Here is a 13389-nt window from a genome sequence, read left to right as displayed (position 1 = left end):
ATTAGTACTTGGATATGATGACATACTTGGTTTTTGTTACAAATCCTGACAAACCATGGTCCAGAAACAGAGAGTTCAGCACTATCCAGGGTTCCAGGCCTCCATGGTAGGCCTTGGAACACATATCAAATGGGTAAGGGAATACTCCTGTCTGTATTGATCTGAGTGTGGTTAGTGTCGCACTAGAACCCTGAAACACTGCTTCACCACAAACCACTCTGCCCAGATAATCCAGTGAGTAAAAGTTTATTTAAAGAAGAACTTATAAAAATAAGCAAATTCAAAAGAGAGAATCAAAATTCAAAAGATTATTTCCAAGACAGTTGAGAGTCCAAAATCCTTTCAAATATAATTTCCTGAGCCAATCCACAAAAAAATTAAATGATCACATGAATGCAAGGCAGGCAACCTATCCCACACATGAACTAGAAGCAAGAACAAACGTAGCAACTTGAATTACGTGAATTCCAGGAACATAGTACCCCAAAACCGAGAGTTGTTCACATGAAGACAAAGTTGCTCTCACAAAAGATTGTACCAGCAGGAACCACTTTAAAACCTCTCCATCCCGCCCATAACATCATTTGTCATGCACCTGCTTTTCCTCTCCTTATCTCTAAGCCTCTGGGAAAAGCGAGTCTGTGTTTGTTGTATGCCCTGTCTCTGCAATTCCAAGTGTCTTGATCTCGACCAAGCATTGACAAACTTGGGCTCTCCGGGTGTTTTGGACTTCAACTCCCACAATTCCTAACAGCCTACCAAAGTTTGCCCATGCCTAGTCTAGACAAACATTCGTCTCCCACATTTCTCTCAGCCGACACTTCTGGCAGGTTCTCATGAGAATTTATATTGCTTTCTCCAGTCTCGTGGGAACTGCCAGGAGATTCCAAAACAATGCTGTCCAGGCCTATCTATCCTCCTCTGGGCCCTCTGCATCTATCCTAGCATCCCCTTCCTCGTCTTCTGAGCGCTCAGAATCTGATCAGGCTACAACAGTTAGAAACTTCTGGAGAACAATAATGACTGCTGTCATGCCTGTTTTCACGGGACACCCTCTGTCTTCTTTGCAGTGGCAACTGTAGGAGCCTTGGCCGGCGGGCAGCCCGCGCACCCTGCGGTCATTGCGCAGCCGAAGGCTCTGGCCCAGCCCTCCGCCCCCCTTCCACAGGCCCAGCCCAAGCAGGCGCTCTCGGGGCAGCAACCTGCTGTGGCCACTCAGCCGCAAGGCCCTGGGACTCCAGTCCAAGTCACGCCGCAGCACCAGCTCTTCCTCAAGCAGCAACAGCAGCAAGTGCAGGCAGTGCCACAGCCGACAGCACCCGCTGCATTTTATCAGCAGGCGCCGCAGCCTCCGTTGCAGGCTCAACAGGTGAGACAGTTGGTTTTGTAACCTTTGTCGGAATACAGTATTTACTCAGATCCAATGCTCACTTCTTTTTTTTTTTTGCTAAATTTTATGTCAAGCCTCTTTGAGCCACTTTTGGGAGATAAAGCAGAATAGGAATAAAGATGATGATGATGATGATGATGATAAGGGAGCCAGCGTGGTATATTGTTGTGTTTTGTACTTCCAGGTGATGCCTCCGGCTGCTCAGCCACAGGTGAGGGTGGGGCCGCAGGGGACCACCGTGACACCCACACAGCCGTCGGCGCCACAGCAGCCGCAACAGCCTCCAGCTGTGCAGAATTACATGCAGCAGCAGCAGCTGTTGGCCCAGCAGGCTGGCCTCCAGCAGAAAGCAGCGGCTGGGCAGCCAAAGCCTCCGACTCAGATGGTGCCGCAAGCAGCGGTCCAGCCTGTCCCGTCGCAGGATCACCCGGTAAGCCGCTAGATCTAAACTCTGTGTTTGATACCAAACAAATGGAGTGCTTGAATCTGCCTTGGTTTAGACCAGGCCTGGACCAACTTCGACCTCCAGGAGTTTTGGGCTTCAACCCCCACAATTCCTAACAGCCGATGTTACGTTATTTATTTATTTATTTATTTCGTATCAAAAGCATTGCATAAATTAGTATAAAACTGATAAAAATAGGTGTCTTTTGACCAAAAACGGGCAACAGCAACGGCATTGTCTGTAGCCTCCAACAATTCCTCCTCTGTACATGAGGCAGGGCACAATGGACCAGCATACAGATGCAGAGTTATCTGTTCTGCTCCACAGTCACACAAGGTACGGGATTATTTTAGGTAGTGCCATTTGTCCAAGTTGTCTTTTGATCTGCCCACTCCGCTTCTGAGTCTATTCAGGGACTTCCGCGTTGCCCATTCTTGGTTTGCCTCTCGCGGGGGGGCCATCCAGTTGGGATTTCCTGATTTAGCTGCCCAGAGAGATACCCTTGCTGTTGCTGGGGGGGACGCCAAGAGGAGTGGTAGTTCTCATAAAGCTTTTCCTTGATATTATTATTATTATTATTATTATTATTATTATTATTATTGAGAATTGTAGTAATGAAAGGGCCATCTAGTTCAATCCCTAGTTAGTGCAAAAATTCACTGGTTAAACACCCTTGAGAAATGGCCACAACCCAAGCAGACCTGTCAGGGTGTTGCCGAAGGGTTTCATGGCTGGAATCACTGGGTTGCTGTGAGTGTCGCCTGCATCTATGGCAGGAATCCTCAGAGGTTGAGGGGTCTGTTGGAAACTAGGCAAGTGGAGTTTATATATATCCCCATGGAATTATGTCCAAGGTGGGAGAAAGAACTCTTGTGTGCTTGAGGAAAGTGTGAATGTTTCAAATGGCCACCTTGGCTAGCATTTAATGGCCTTTCAGCTTCAAAGACTGGCTGGTTGCTGCCTGACAAATTTGTGAACATTCTGTGGCTCCTCCACGATGACATGATGGCAACAATCTTGGACAGCAATGGCTCCCAAAGTGACCCATTTAAGGTGGAATCAGGTGTCAAACAGAGATGATGTGTTATTGCCCCAACCTTATTCTCTGTTTTCATTGCTATGATACTTAACCTTGTTGATGGGAAGCTTCCCACCGGAGTGGAATCATCTATCAGACAGATGGCAAGCTATTTAACCTCAGACTCCAATATGCTGATTATAACATCTGTGTGCATTCAGAAGAAGACCTACAAGCCACTCTAAACGCCTTTGCAGAAGCATACGAGAAGCTCTCATTGAACATCGAGAAAACCAAAGTGCTCTTCCAGGAAAAGGCACCAGCCAATCCCTCTGCAATGCCAAAAATACAGCTTAATGGTTTGCCCAGGCCTGGCTTAGACTCATTGCATTGGAAGCGGCCATTTTGCCATGATCTGACAAACGGCTATTCAGCTGCTGATTTGACCCTGTCCTCTGGATTATTATTAGCTATCCCTACTGATTTGGGGTCAAATGTTGTAACTTTGGTGCAAAATGTGTGTTGGGAGGAACCCAGAAGTTTATTTATTTATTTAAAACATTTATATTCCGTCCTTCTCACCCCGAAGGGGACTCAGGCCGGAGCACAGTATATACACGGCCAATATTCAGTGCTGGAACACAAATTCACATACAATACCCAGTATTCCCAGGCGGTCTCCCATCCAAGTACTAATCAGGCCCGACCCTGCTTAGCTTCCGAGATCAGATGAGATCGGGTGTGTTCAGGGTGGTATGGCCGTAGGCACATACAATACATAAACATTAAAAAAACAGTTGGGGGCCTTACCTGCTCGAAACCAAGCTGGTGGGAGATTTGCACCCCTTCCCCTCCTTTCCTTATCTGCAGCTCCTCCGCCAAAGGGAAGGACGAGAGACAAGCCCTCCATTTAATGCTCATATAATGCATACATTCATCTCAAGCAAGTGCTCTTTCCTTAATGAGAAATGGTTTTCTTTGCACCGAATGAAGCAGCTGCCTCACTGTGCAAAAAAGGGGGGAAAGGGGGAGGGATGGCAATAGGCCAGGAATTTGCAGATGCTTGCAAATGCAATTTCACTTTGGACTCTCTTTCTTAGTCCCTTCCCTTCATTGCTATTCAAGGGTGATTGATATATATGTGTGTGTGTGTGTCTGTGTGTGAATCAATACATTTTTTTAAATTTGCATTTTTTAAAATTTGCATTTTTAGGTGACTTCCCCTTTGTTTCTTTTTTGCACTGAAAGCCACTCTTTCCTACTCTTGCCTGTGTGTCTTTGAACATAGAAGAAACCATTCTAGCCAAGGCGATACTTATCTCCAGCTAGAATTCTTCTGTGATGCCCAAAGGCCTTTTGTTTTGCCATCTGCTTTCCAGAGTGAGTTTGGAATAGGAGAACGCAGGCGGAAATCATCACTTGAAGGAGCTCCTAGACCATCTCTTCTGTTCATTCTAATACCCTTATCCACAGTAAAACCAAAGTCCAGTGGATGCTAAGGATGCTGGCATCGTCAGACGTTCTGTTGTCAGTGAAGCAAGTGGGGTGTATATATACCCATGGAATAATGTCCAGGGTGGGAGAAAGAACCCTTCCCTGTTTAAAGCAAGTGTGAACGTTGCAATGAGCAAGCTTGAATAGCACTGAGTAGCCTTGCAGCTGCAAAGTCAATCAGTGAGGATATAATAATAATAATAATAGTAATAATAGTAATAATAATATAATAATAATAATAATAAAACTTTATTTATACCCTGCCGCCATCTCCCCAAGGGACTCGGAGCGGCTTACATGAGGCCAAGCCCAACAACACATCAATAAAACAAGAAAGCAATAAACAAAAACAATACAATTAATATAAATCACATATAAACATTAACACACAAAGATTTAAAAACCTATGGCCGGGCCAAATGTAATAGTTTAAAATTAAAAAAATAAACACTAGGCATGAACAAGGTAGGATGTATCTGGTAGGAGGGTTTTAAAAGAAGTGAGGGGAGCGCAATCCAACGAATAGTTAAAGTGAATTCTGAGGACATTTTGCTGGGTATTATTTTCTTATTCCGGGAAGGCACACTGGAACAGCCACGTTTTCAGGCTTCTCCTAAAGACTGCCAGTGTTGAGGCATACCTGATATCGCTGGGAAGTGAATGCCAGAGTCAGGGAGCCACCACCAAGAAGGCCCTCTCCCTCATCCCCACCAATCGCATCTGCGAGGGAGGCGGAAGCGAGAGCAGGGTCTCTCCAGATGAACAAAAAGATTGTGTGAGTTTGTACACAGAAATGCGGTCACACAGGTAGGCGGGTCCCAAACCGTTCTGCATAGAGGTAGCCTGGCCTCTGTTGCCTGGAGGCATCCTCTGTTTGGGAGGTGTTCACTAACCCTTGATTGTTTGTTGTCTTGAGTTCTCCCTTATATACTGTCCTGATTCTGGTTTTTTTTTAATAGTGGTAGTCAGATTTTGTTCATTTTGATGGTTTCCTTCTTTGTGTTGACATTTACCACGTGTTTCCTGTGGATTTCAGTGACTTCTCTGTGTAGTCTTACATGATAGTTGTCCGAATGGTGCTGCATTTGTGTTCTCCAGTAATATTATGTGTGCAGGTTGGTTCCTCAGGTGTTTTGCTATGGCTGACTTCTCAAATTGACTCAGTCTCCAGTGCCTTTTGTGTTCCTTGATTTGTGTCTGGGCATTGCTGGTGCACTTCGGGGACTCTATGGAGGTTTGTCCACAGCTGCACACTATATGGGATAGAAAGATAGATAGATAGACACACACACACATACAGAGGAGTCTCGCTTATCCAATGTAAACGGGCTGGCAGAACGTTGGATAAGTGAAAATGTTGGATAATCAGGAGGGATAAAGAAAAGCCTATTAAATGTCAGATTATGATATGATTTTACAAATTAAGCACCAAATTGACAGAGAAAGCAGTTCAGTACATGGTAATGTTACGTAGTAATTACGGTATTTACGAATTTAGAACCAAAACATCACAATTTATTGAAATAGCTGTGGATATGGGTGAGAGGCAGACTGCGTTGGATAATACAGAACATTGGATGAGAAAAGGTTGGATAAGCGAGACTCTACTGTACCTCTGGAAGAATGTCCAGGTTGGGAGACATAATAATAATAATAATAATAATAATAGTAATCCTTTACTTGTACCCCACTACCCTTGTTTGTTCAAGAAAATAGACCAATGTTATCTCTTCCAGATGAGGCTTTTCTTTATAGTAAAATAATATGGTTGCACTGTTTACAAGAACTAGGTTTCTATATCACAAAAGACAAATTCATAGTAGCTTTACACACATGAATGGAGCTTTCTCACAATGGAACTTCCTCACACAGGCTTCTCTCACACTGAGGTTTACCTCACACTCCTCAGGACAACACTAGCTTGGGCCCACTAACACTTATAGGCTTCCGCCTACTCACTCTCCTTTTTATATTTTTAATGTTGAACTGTTTTATAACTGTTTTTATAATTGTTTCTAACTGTACCCTGTTATTATTATGGCATCGAATCGCTGCCGATTGTGAACTGCCTTGAGTGGCCTTTGGCTGAGAAAGGGGTATAAAATGCAGTAAATAATAAATGAATGAATGAATGAATGAATGAATGACACTAGCTTTGGCCCACTAATTCTAACAGGCTTCAACCTTCTAACTCTATCAGTGCTTGACTCACACTTTTGCAATCGAAAATACCCAGTTAATATTTAATATTTCTGACACACCTTCATTTTGATTACAAAAAACCCCCAATTTAAATTATACATATATTCATACATGCATAAAAACAATTTGCTGTTAAATTCACAGGATTTTACATTTAACTTTTCAAATTAACCAATCCTAAACACAAATCAAAGAACATGAAAGGCACGGCAGACTAATTCAACCAGAGAAGTCCGTGATAGCAGAGCACTTGATGAACCAACCTGGATAATATTTGAGAACATAGAAATGCCTCCAGGGACAGTGAAGATATGAAGATACCTTCTCCAATTGACTTTGCAGCTGCAAGGCTTCTCAATGCTCATCATCTTGCTCATTGCAGCATTCATACTTGCTTGAACAGATAAGAGTTTTGTCTCCCACCCTGGACATTCTTCCACAGGTTTGTGTGTGTGTGTGTGTGTGTGTGTGTATTGTAAATATTCCACTTGCTTCACTCTGAAGATGCCATTAGCCACAGATGCAGGCGAGACATTAGAAGTGAATGCTGCAGGAATATGGTCATACAGCCCAGAAAACTCACAGCAACTCAGTGATTCCATCCATGAAAGCCTATACATTACTTCACTGCCTGTACATCATAGAGGCACCCTGCGTTTCCACTTCCAAGTCTGACAGTCTTCCTTCCTTTCCTCTGCACAGCAAGCGCCTCCACGACAGAAGGACAAGCACCTCCCAGCGACCCCTGCGGCGGCTGTCCAGGGCCAGAAGGCGGGCGCCCTCACGCCACCCTCCTCCCCGAAGGCCCAGCGAGCCGGGCACCGCAGGATCCTCAGCGATGTGACCCACAGCACCGTCTTCGGGGTTCCGGCCAGCAAGTCCACGCAGCTCCTTCAGGCCGCCGCGGCCGAAGCCAGCCTCAACAAATCCAAGTATGCACCTTGCATAGCGTCTTGCATAGCCTGCAGTTTATTATTATTATTATTATTATTATTATTATTATTATTATATTATAACTTTATTTGTACCCCGCTAGCATCTCCCAAGGGATTCGATGCGGCTTACAACAGGCCGGAGCCCAACACAATACAACAATACAGTACATAGCAAATAAAACAGTTAAAGCAGAAACAATAACAATAGCAATTCAACAAGACATTATTAAAAACTGAGCCGGCCGGAGTAGGGTACAGGATTAAAAAGTGCTGAAGTGTCGGAGGGATATAGGATTAAAATATAAGTGCAGTGTGCGGTGAGGGTGATCTTGGCTCTACTAAGGTGCTTCTGGGCTTTGGTAGTGGGGTTCCTAATCTGAAAAGGCACGTTGGAACAGCCAGGTTTTCAGGTTCTTTCTGAAAATCGCCAAAGTAGGGGCCTGTCTAAGATCTTTCGGGAGGGCATTCCAGAGGCGGGGGGCCACCACAGAGAAGGCCCTGTCTCGCGTTCCCACCAAACGCGCCTGTGACGCAGGCGGGATCACGAGCAGGGCCTCTCCTGATGACCGGAGTGAGCGTGTGGGTTCGTAGACGGCGATGCGGTCACGCAGGTAGGGTGGTCCCAAACCGTTCAGGACTTTGTATGTAAGCACCTGCACCTTAAATTGGGCTCGGAAAATAAACGGCAGCCAGTGGAGCTCCTTAAACATAGGGGTTGACCTCTCTCTGTAATGGGCCCCTGTTAACATCCTGGCTGCTGCCCATTGGACCAATTGGAATTTCCGAGCTGTTTTCAAGGGCAGTCCCACGTAGAGCGCATTGCAGTAATCCAGTCTAGAGGTGACTAAGGCATGGACCACCCCGGCCAGATCAGCCTTAGCGAGGTACGGGCACAGCTGGCGCACAAGTCTCAGTTGTGCAAAAGCCCTCCCGGCCACCGCCGACGCCTGAGCCTCAAGCGTGAGCGATGAGTCCAGGAGGACTCCCAAGCTACGGACCTGTGGCTTCAGGGGGAGTGTAACCCCCCGTCCAACACCGGTTGCCACCCTATACCCCGGTCAGGTTTGCGATGGACCAGGAGCCACCAAGATCTGTGTGGGGCAGAAGTGCACAGGGCCATAATAGTGCACACCAGGCCTGGGCCAACTTGGGCCCTCCCTCCAGGTGGTTTGGACTTCAACTCCCACAATTCCTGCTGGTAGCCTGTTAGGAATTGTGGGAGTTGAAGTCCAAACCACCTGCAGGGAGGGCCCAAGTTTAACTATGCCTGGTTTACACCTGAGCTTTCCAAAGATTTTACATTGGTGACACACTTTTTTAGACATTCATCAATTCATGACACAGTAATTCGGTTTTACCAGGAAACTGGAAGCTAAACTAACCCGAAGGGGCACAAAGCAGCTTGATATAAAAACCTTAGTATCTAGTTATAAGACATACATACCCATATATATATTTGAGTATAAGCCGACCCGAATATAAGCCGAGGCACCTAATTTGACCACAAAAAACTGGGATAACGTATTGACTTGAGTATAAGCCGAGGGTGGGAAATGCAGCTGCTACGGATCAATTCAAAATAGATAGCAATAAAATGACATTAATTGAGGCATCAGCGGGTTTAATGTTTTTGAATATTTACATAAAACTGTAATAAGACTGTCCAGTTCTGATCAAACCATTATTCTAACCTTGTTCAATGTAAATGTGCTTACGTATCCTTCCAATATGAGAGTAAAATAATAAATGTAATAATAATAGTAATAATAATAATAAATAGAGTAAAATAATAAAAGTAATAATAATTATAAATAGGGTAAAATAAATGTAATAATAACAATAATAAATAAAGTAATAAACATAAACATAATTTGACCACAAAAAAATGGGAAAACATATTGATTCGAGTATAAACTGAGGGTGGGAAATACAGTAAATTTGAAAATAAAAATAGATACCAATAAAATGACATTAATTGAGGCATCAGCGGGTTAAATGTTTTTGAATATTTACATAAAATTTATTTATTTATTTATTTATTTAGAACTTTTATATACCGGTCTTCTCACCTCAACGAGGGACTCAGGCCTGTTTACAACAGAGGATTAATACACAATAGTTTAAAACATCACATCCCCTTGTACACTAATATAAAAAACTCATTAAAATACAATCGTATAATTACATAAGGCCAAGTCGTCAGAATAAAATCACAATTCATCACCATCCGTCCGTGTGGTCAAGAGTTATTGACTCACTCATCAAATGCCAGATTCCAGAGCTAGGTTTTCACCAACTTTCTAAAGGTCAGGAGAGAAGGGGCAGTTCTAATCTCCAATGGGAGAGAATTCCAGAGCCGAGGGGCCAGTTATAAAACTGTAATAAGACTGTCCAATTCTGATTAAACCATTATTCTAACCTTGTTCAATGTAAATGTGCTTATGTATCCTTCCAGTAATAATGAGAGTAAAATAATAAATGTAGTAGTAGTAGTAGTAGTAATAATAATAATACATACATACATACATACATACAATAAAATAATAAATGTAATAATAATGAGAACAGAGTAAAATAATAAATAACCTTGACTCGAGTATAAGCCAAGGGAAGCTTTTTCAGCCTGAAAAAAGGGCTCAAAAACTAGGCTTATACTCAAATATATACGGTAAATTGTAATATAATAATAATAATAGTAATTTGTTAGTAGCTTTAGTAGTATAAGCAATGAATGTTAGGGTAACAGAGATTGAAAACTAGATGTAATACAATAAAATGTTATATAATGTTTTTCACTTGCCCTCCATATCACTCTCCTCTCTCTTGATGATATATTAGAGATTTGTTAAGATTTATTAATTGACTAGCACTAATGTAACATTCCTGCCTCTCCTCATATCATATCCTACCATTCCCTTTGGAGAAATATTCTATAAACAACAACAACAACAATAATAATAGCAACAATAATACATTTTATTTATTACCCACCCCTCCTTATGGCTCAAGGTGAGTTACAACAAATTAAAAAATGAATGAACATAAACATACAATAAGATACTAAATTACATAGATAAACACACACACACTTATATTTATGCATGAAAACCTATACCAAACACAGCTACAGAATTGGCATATATTGGTAATAGAATGCAAATCAAAGTTCATGATTGAAAGGCGACTGGGTAGACCCGCTGGAAGAGATGGAGGGATAAAATATCTCATGAAAACCTTTAATTTATTTTAAATATATTATTATAATATTTGCTTACCTCATATAGACTCAGAGCTTTCTCCTTAGGTTTGCTCGACACACCTACACACTTGTCGCCGACACACTAATGTGTCGCAGCGCACAGTTTGGAAAATTGTAGTTTACCTTGTAGAATAAATGCAGTTGGAACTGCTTTAACTGTCATGACCCAATCTACGGAATCCTGGAAGTTGTGGTTTCCTAAGGCCTTGAGCCTTCTCTACCAAGGAGTGCCAAACTAGAACTCCCAGGATTCTACAGCATTCAATCATGACAGAGTCAAGTTGAATCAAATGAAATTAATTCTGTATCTCCAGCGGCAGTGGTAGGCCTTGGCGTCATGTTAGAAGCGGAGGTGCATTAAATGCAAATGGTGAAAATTTTCTCTCCAGGTCAGCCTCCACTACGCCGTCCGGATCTCCCAGGACCTCGCAGCAGAACGTCTACAACCCGCCAGACGTCTCCACATGGAACCCTTTCGATGATGACAACTTCTCCAAACTCACGGCAGAAGAGCTGCTGAATAAAGACTTCGCCAAGTTGGGCGACGGTGAGTTTGCAGGGACTCCAGGCTTCACTTGCCATAATCATTTCATTTCAGTCGTCCCCTGCCACTCGTTATTAGAAAGTGTTGATTTCTAATATAAGTAATTTCTTTATGCTTGTGGGTAAACAGTATTTTCTTGCTGTTTCTTTGGCAGTGTTGATGTGGAGATTGTCTGCTTTGCCAACTCTGAAACATGCAGCATATAATTGTCCTTCTTTAGGGGTCCTTTTCAAATCTATGATACTATATCTGTGTCTCTCTGTGTGTGAATCATATCTATCTATCTATCTATCTATCTATCTATCTATATCTATGGCTGGATGGCTCTATGTCAGGAGGGCTTTGATTACGTTTTCTTGCCCTGGTGAAGGAGTTGGACTGGGTGGCCTTAAGTATGAGGGTCTCTTTGGGAAGTTTGCCTCAGGTCTGTCATTGGTGGAGTTCAGCATGCTCTTTGATTGTAGGTGAACTATAAATCCCAGTTACTACAACTCCCAAATGTCAAAGTCTATCCCCCCCCCCCCCCCCGCCCAAACTCCATCTGTGTTCATATTTGGGCATATGGAATATTCGTGCCAAGTTTGGTCCAGTTCCATCATTGTTTGAGTCCACAGTGCTCTCTGGATGTAGGTGAACTACAACTCCCAGACAAGGTCAATGCCCACCAAGCCCTTCTAGTGTTTTCTGTTGGTCATGGGAGCCCTGTATGCCAAGTTTGGTTCAATTCCATCATTGGAGTTCAGAATGATATTTGATTGTACATTAACTATAAATCCCGGGAAATAAAACTCCCAAATGACAAAATCAACTTTTTTGAGTGATGGTCACTCCTTGGGTTAGTAGGTGTCTTGTGGCCAAATTTGGTGTCAATTCGTCCAGCGGTTGTTGAGTTATTTTAATCCCACAAACGAACATTACATTTTTATTTATATAGATGGCATGCCTGGTGCAGTCGCATAGCATATAGACAGACAGGGCAGGAAATGGGAAGGTGACATTAGCTGGTCATAGACATCCACGAAAGGGGGGAGATCGGAAGATTGAGAGCCCAATACATCATGATGGATGAGGGCTGGATAAATATAGATAGCAGAGCAGGATTTCTTTATTTATTTATCACTAGCCATCCCCTGCCTCGCATTGCTGTTGCCCACTTAGGGGTTCTGTGTTGGAGGTTTGGCCCAATTCTATTGTTGGTGGAGTTCAGAATGCTTTTTGACTATAGGTGAACTATAAATCCCAGCAACTACAACTCCCAAATGTCAAGATTCTATTTCCCCCAAACTCCACCAGTGATCATATTTGGGCATATTGAGTATTCTTGTAGAGTTTGGTCCAGATCCATCATTGTTTGAGTCCACAGTTATCTTTGGATGTAGGTGAACTACAACTCCAAAACCAAAGGACACTGCCCACCAAACCCTCCAGTATTTTCTGTTGGTCATGGGAGAACTGTGTGCCAAGTTTGGTTCAATTCCATGGTTGGTGAGGTTCAGAATGTTTTTTCATTGTATTGTCGAAGGCTTTCATGGCCGGAATCACTGCGTTGTTGTAGGTTTTTTCGGGCTATATGGCCATGGTCTAGAGGCATTCTCTCCTGACGTTTCGCCTGCATCTATGGCAAGCATCCTCAGAGGTAGTGAGGATGCTTGCCATAGATGCAGGTGAAACGTCAGGAGAGAATGCCTCTAGACCATGGCCATATAGCCCGAAAAAACCTACAACAACCTGTTCTTTCATTGTAAATGACCTATAAATCCCAGCAGCTACAACTCCCAAATGACAAAATCAATTTTTTTGAGTGAAGGACATACATTGGGTTGTTAGGTGTCTTGTGTCCAAATTTGGTGTCAATTCGTCCGGTGGTTTTTGAGTTCTGTTAATCCCATAAACGAACATTACATTTTTATTTACATAGATGAAGGGTTAGAAGGCATGATCATCAAGTTTGCAAACGGGACCAAATGGGGAGGGATAACTAATACCCCAGAAGACAGGAGCAGAACTCAAAACAATCTTCACGGATTAGAAAGATGATTGGCCAAAACTAAGAAAAGGAAGCTAAACAGGGATAAATGCAAGATACTCCACTTAAGCAGAAA

The 13389-nt window shown here is 43.0% G+C and overlaps 1 protein-coding gene and 1 non-coding gene across 5 annotated transcripts in view; one reads left to right on the top strand and one right to left on the bottom strand.

Annotated features, from left to right (window-relative positions):
* AAK1 (AP2 associated kinase 1) overlaps positions 1-13389 on the top strand; it is a 108526-nt gene that overhangs the window by 53915 nt on the left and 41222 nt on the right. For all 4 annotated transcript variants that reach the window (XM_067470709.1, XM_067470708.1, XM_067470707.1 and 1 more), the window contains exons 12-15: positions 1071-1369; positions 1575-1820; positions 7252-7481; positions 11133-11290. In XM_067470709.1, the coding sequence (XP_067326810.1) occupies positions 1071-1369; positions 1575-1820; positions 7252-7481; positions 11133-11290 (933 nt within the window). The remainder of the gene's footprint in view (positions 1-1070; positions 1370-1574; positions 1821-7251; positions 7482-11132; positions 11291-13389) is intronic.
* On the bottom strand, positions 3502-3620 carry LOC132782826 (5S ribosomal RNA). Its single transcript, XR_009632104.2, has one exon. It is a non-coding gene; the product is annotated as a 5S ribosomal RNA (ribosomal RNA).

This window comes from Anolis sagrei, chromosome 7 (assembly GCF_037176765.1).
Source record: "Anolis sagrei isolate rAnoSag1 chromosome 7, rAnoSag1.mat, whole genome shotgun sequence".
NCBI lineage: Eukaryota > Metazoa > Chordata > Lepidosauria > Squamata > Dactyloidae > Anolis > Anolis sagrei.
This window is presented reverse-complemented; position numbering and strand designations above follow the sequence as displayed.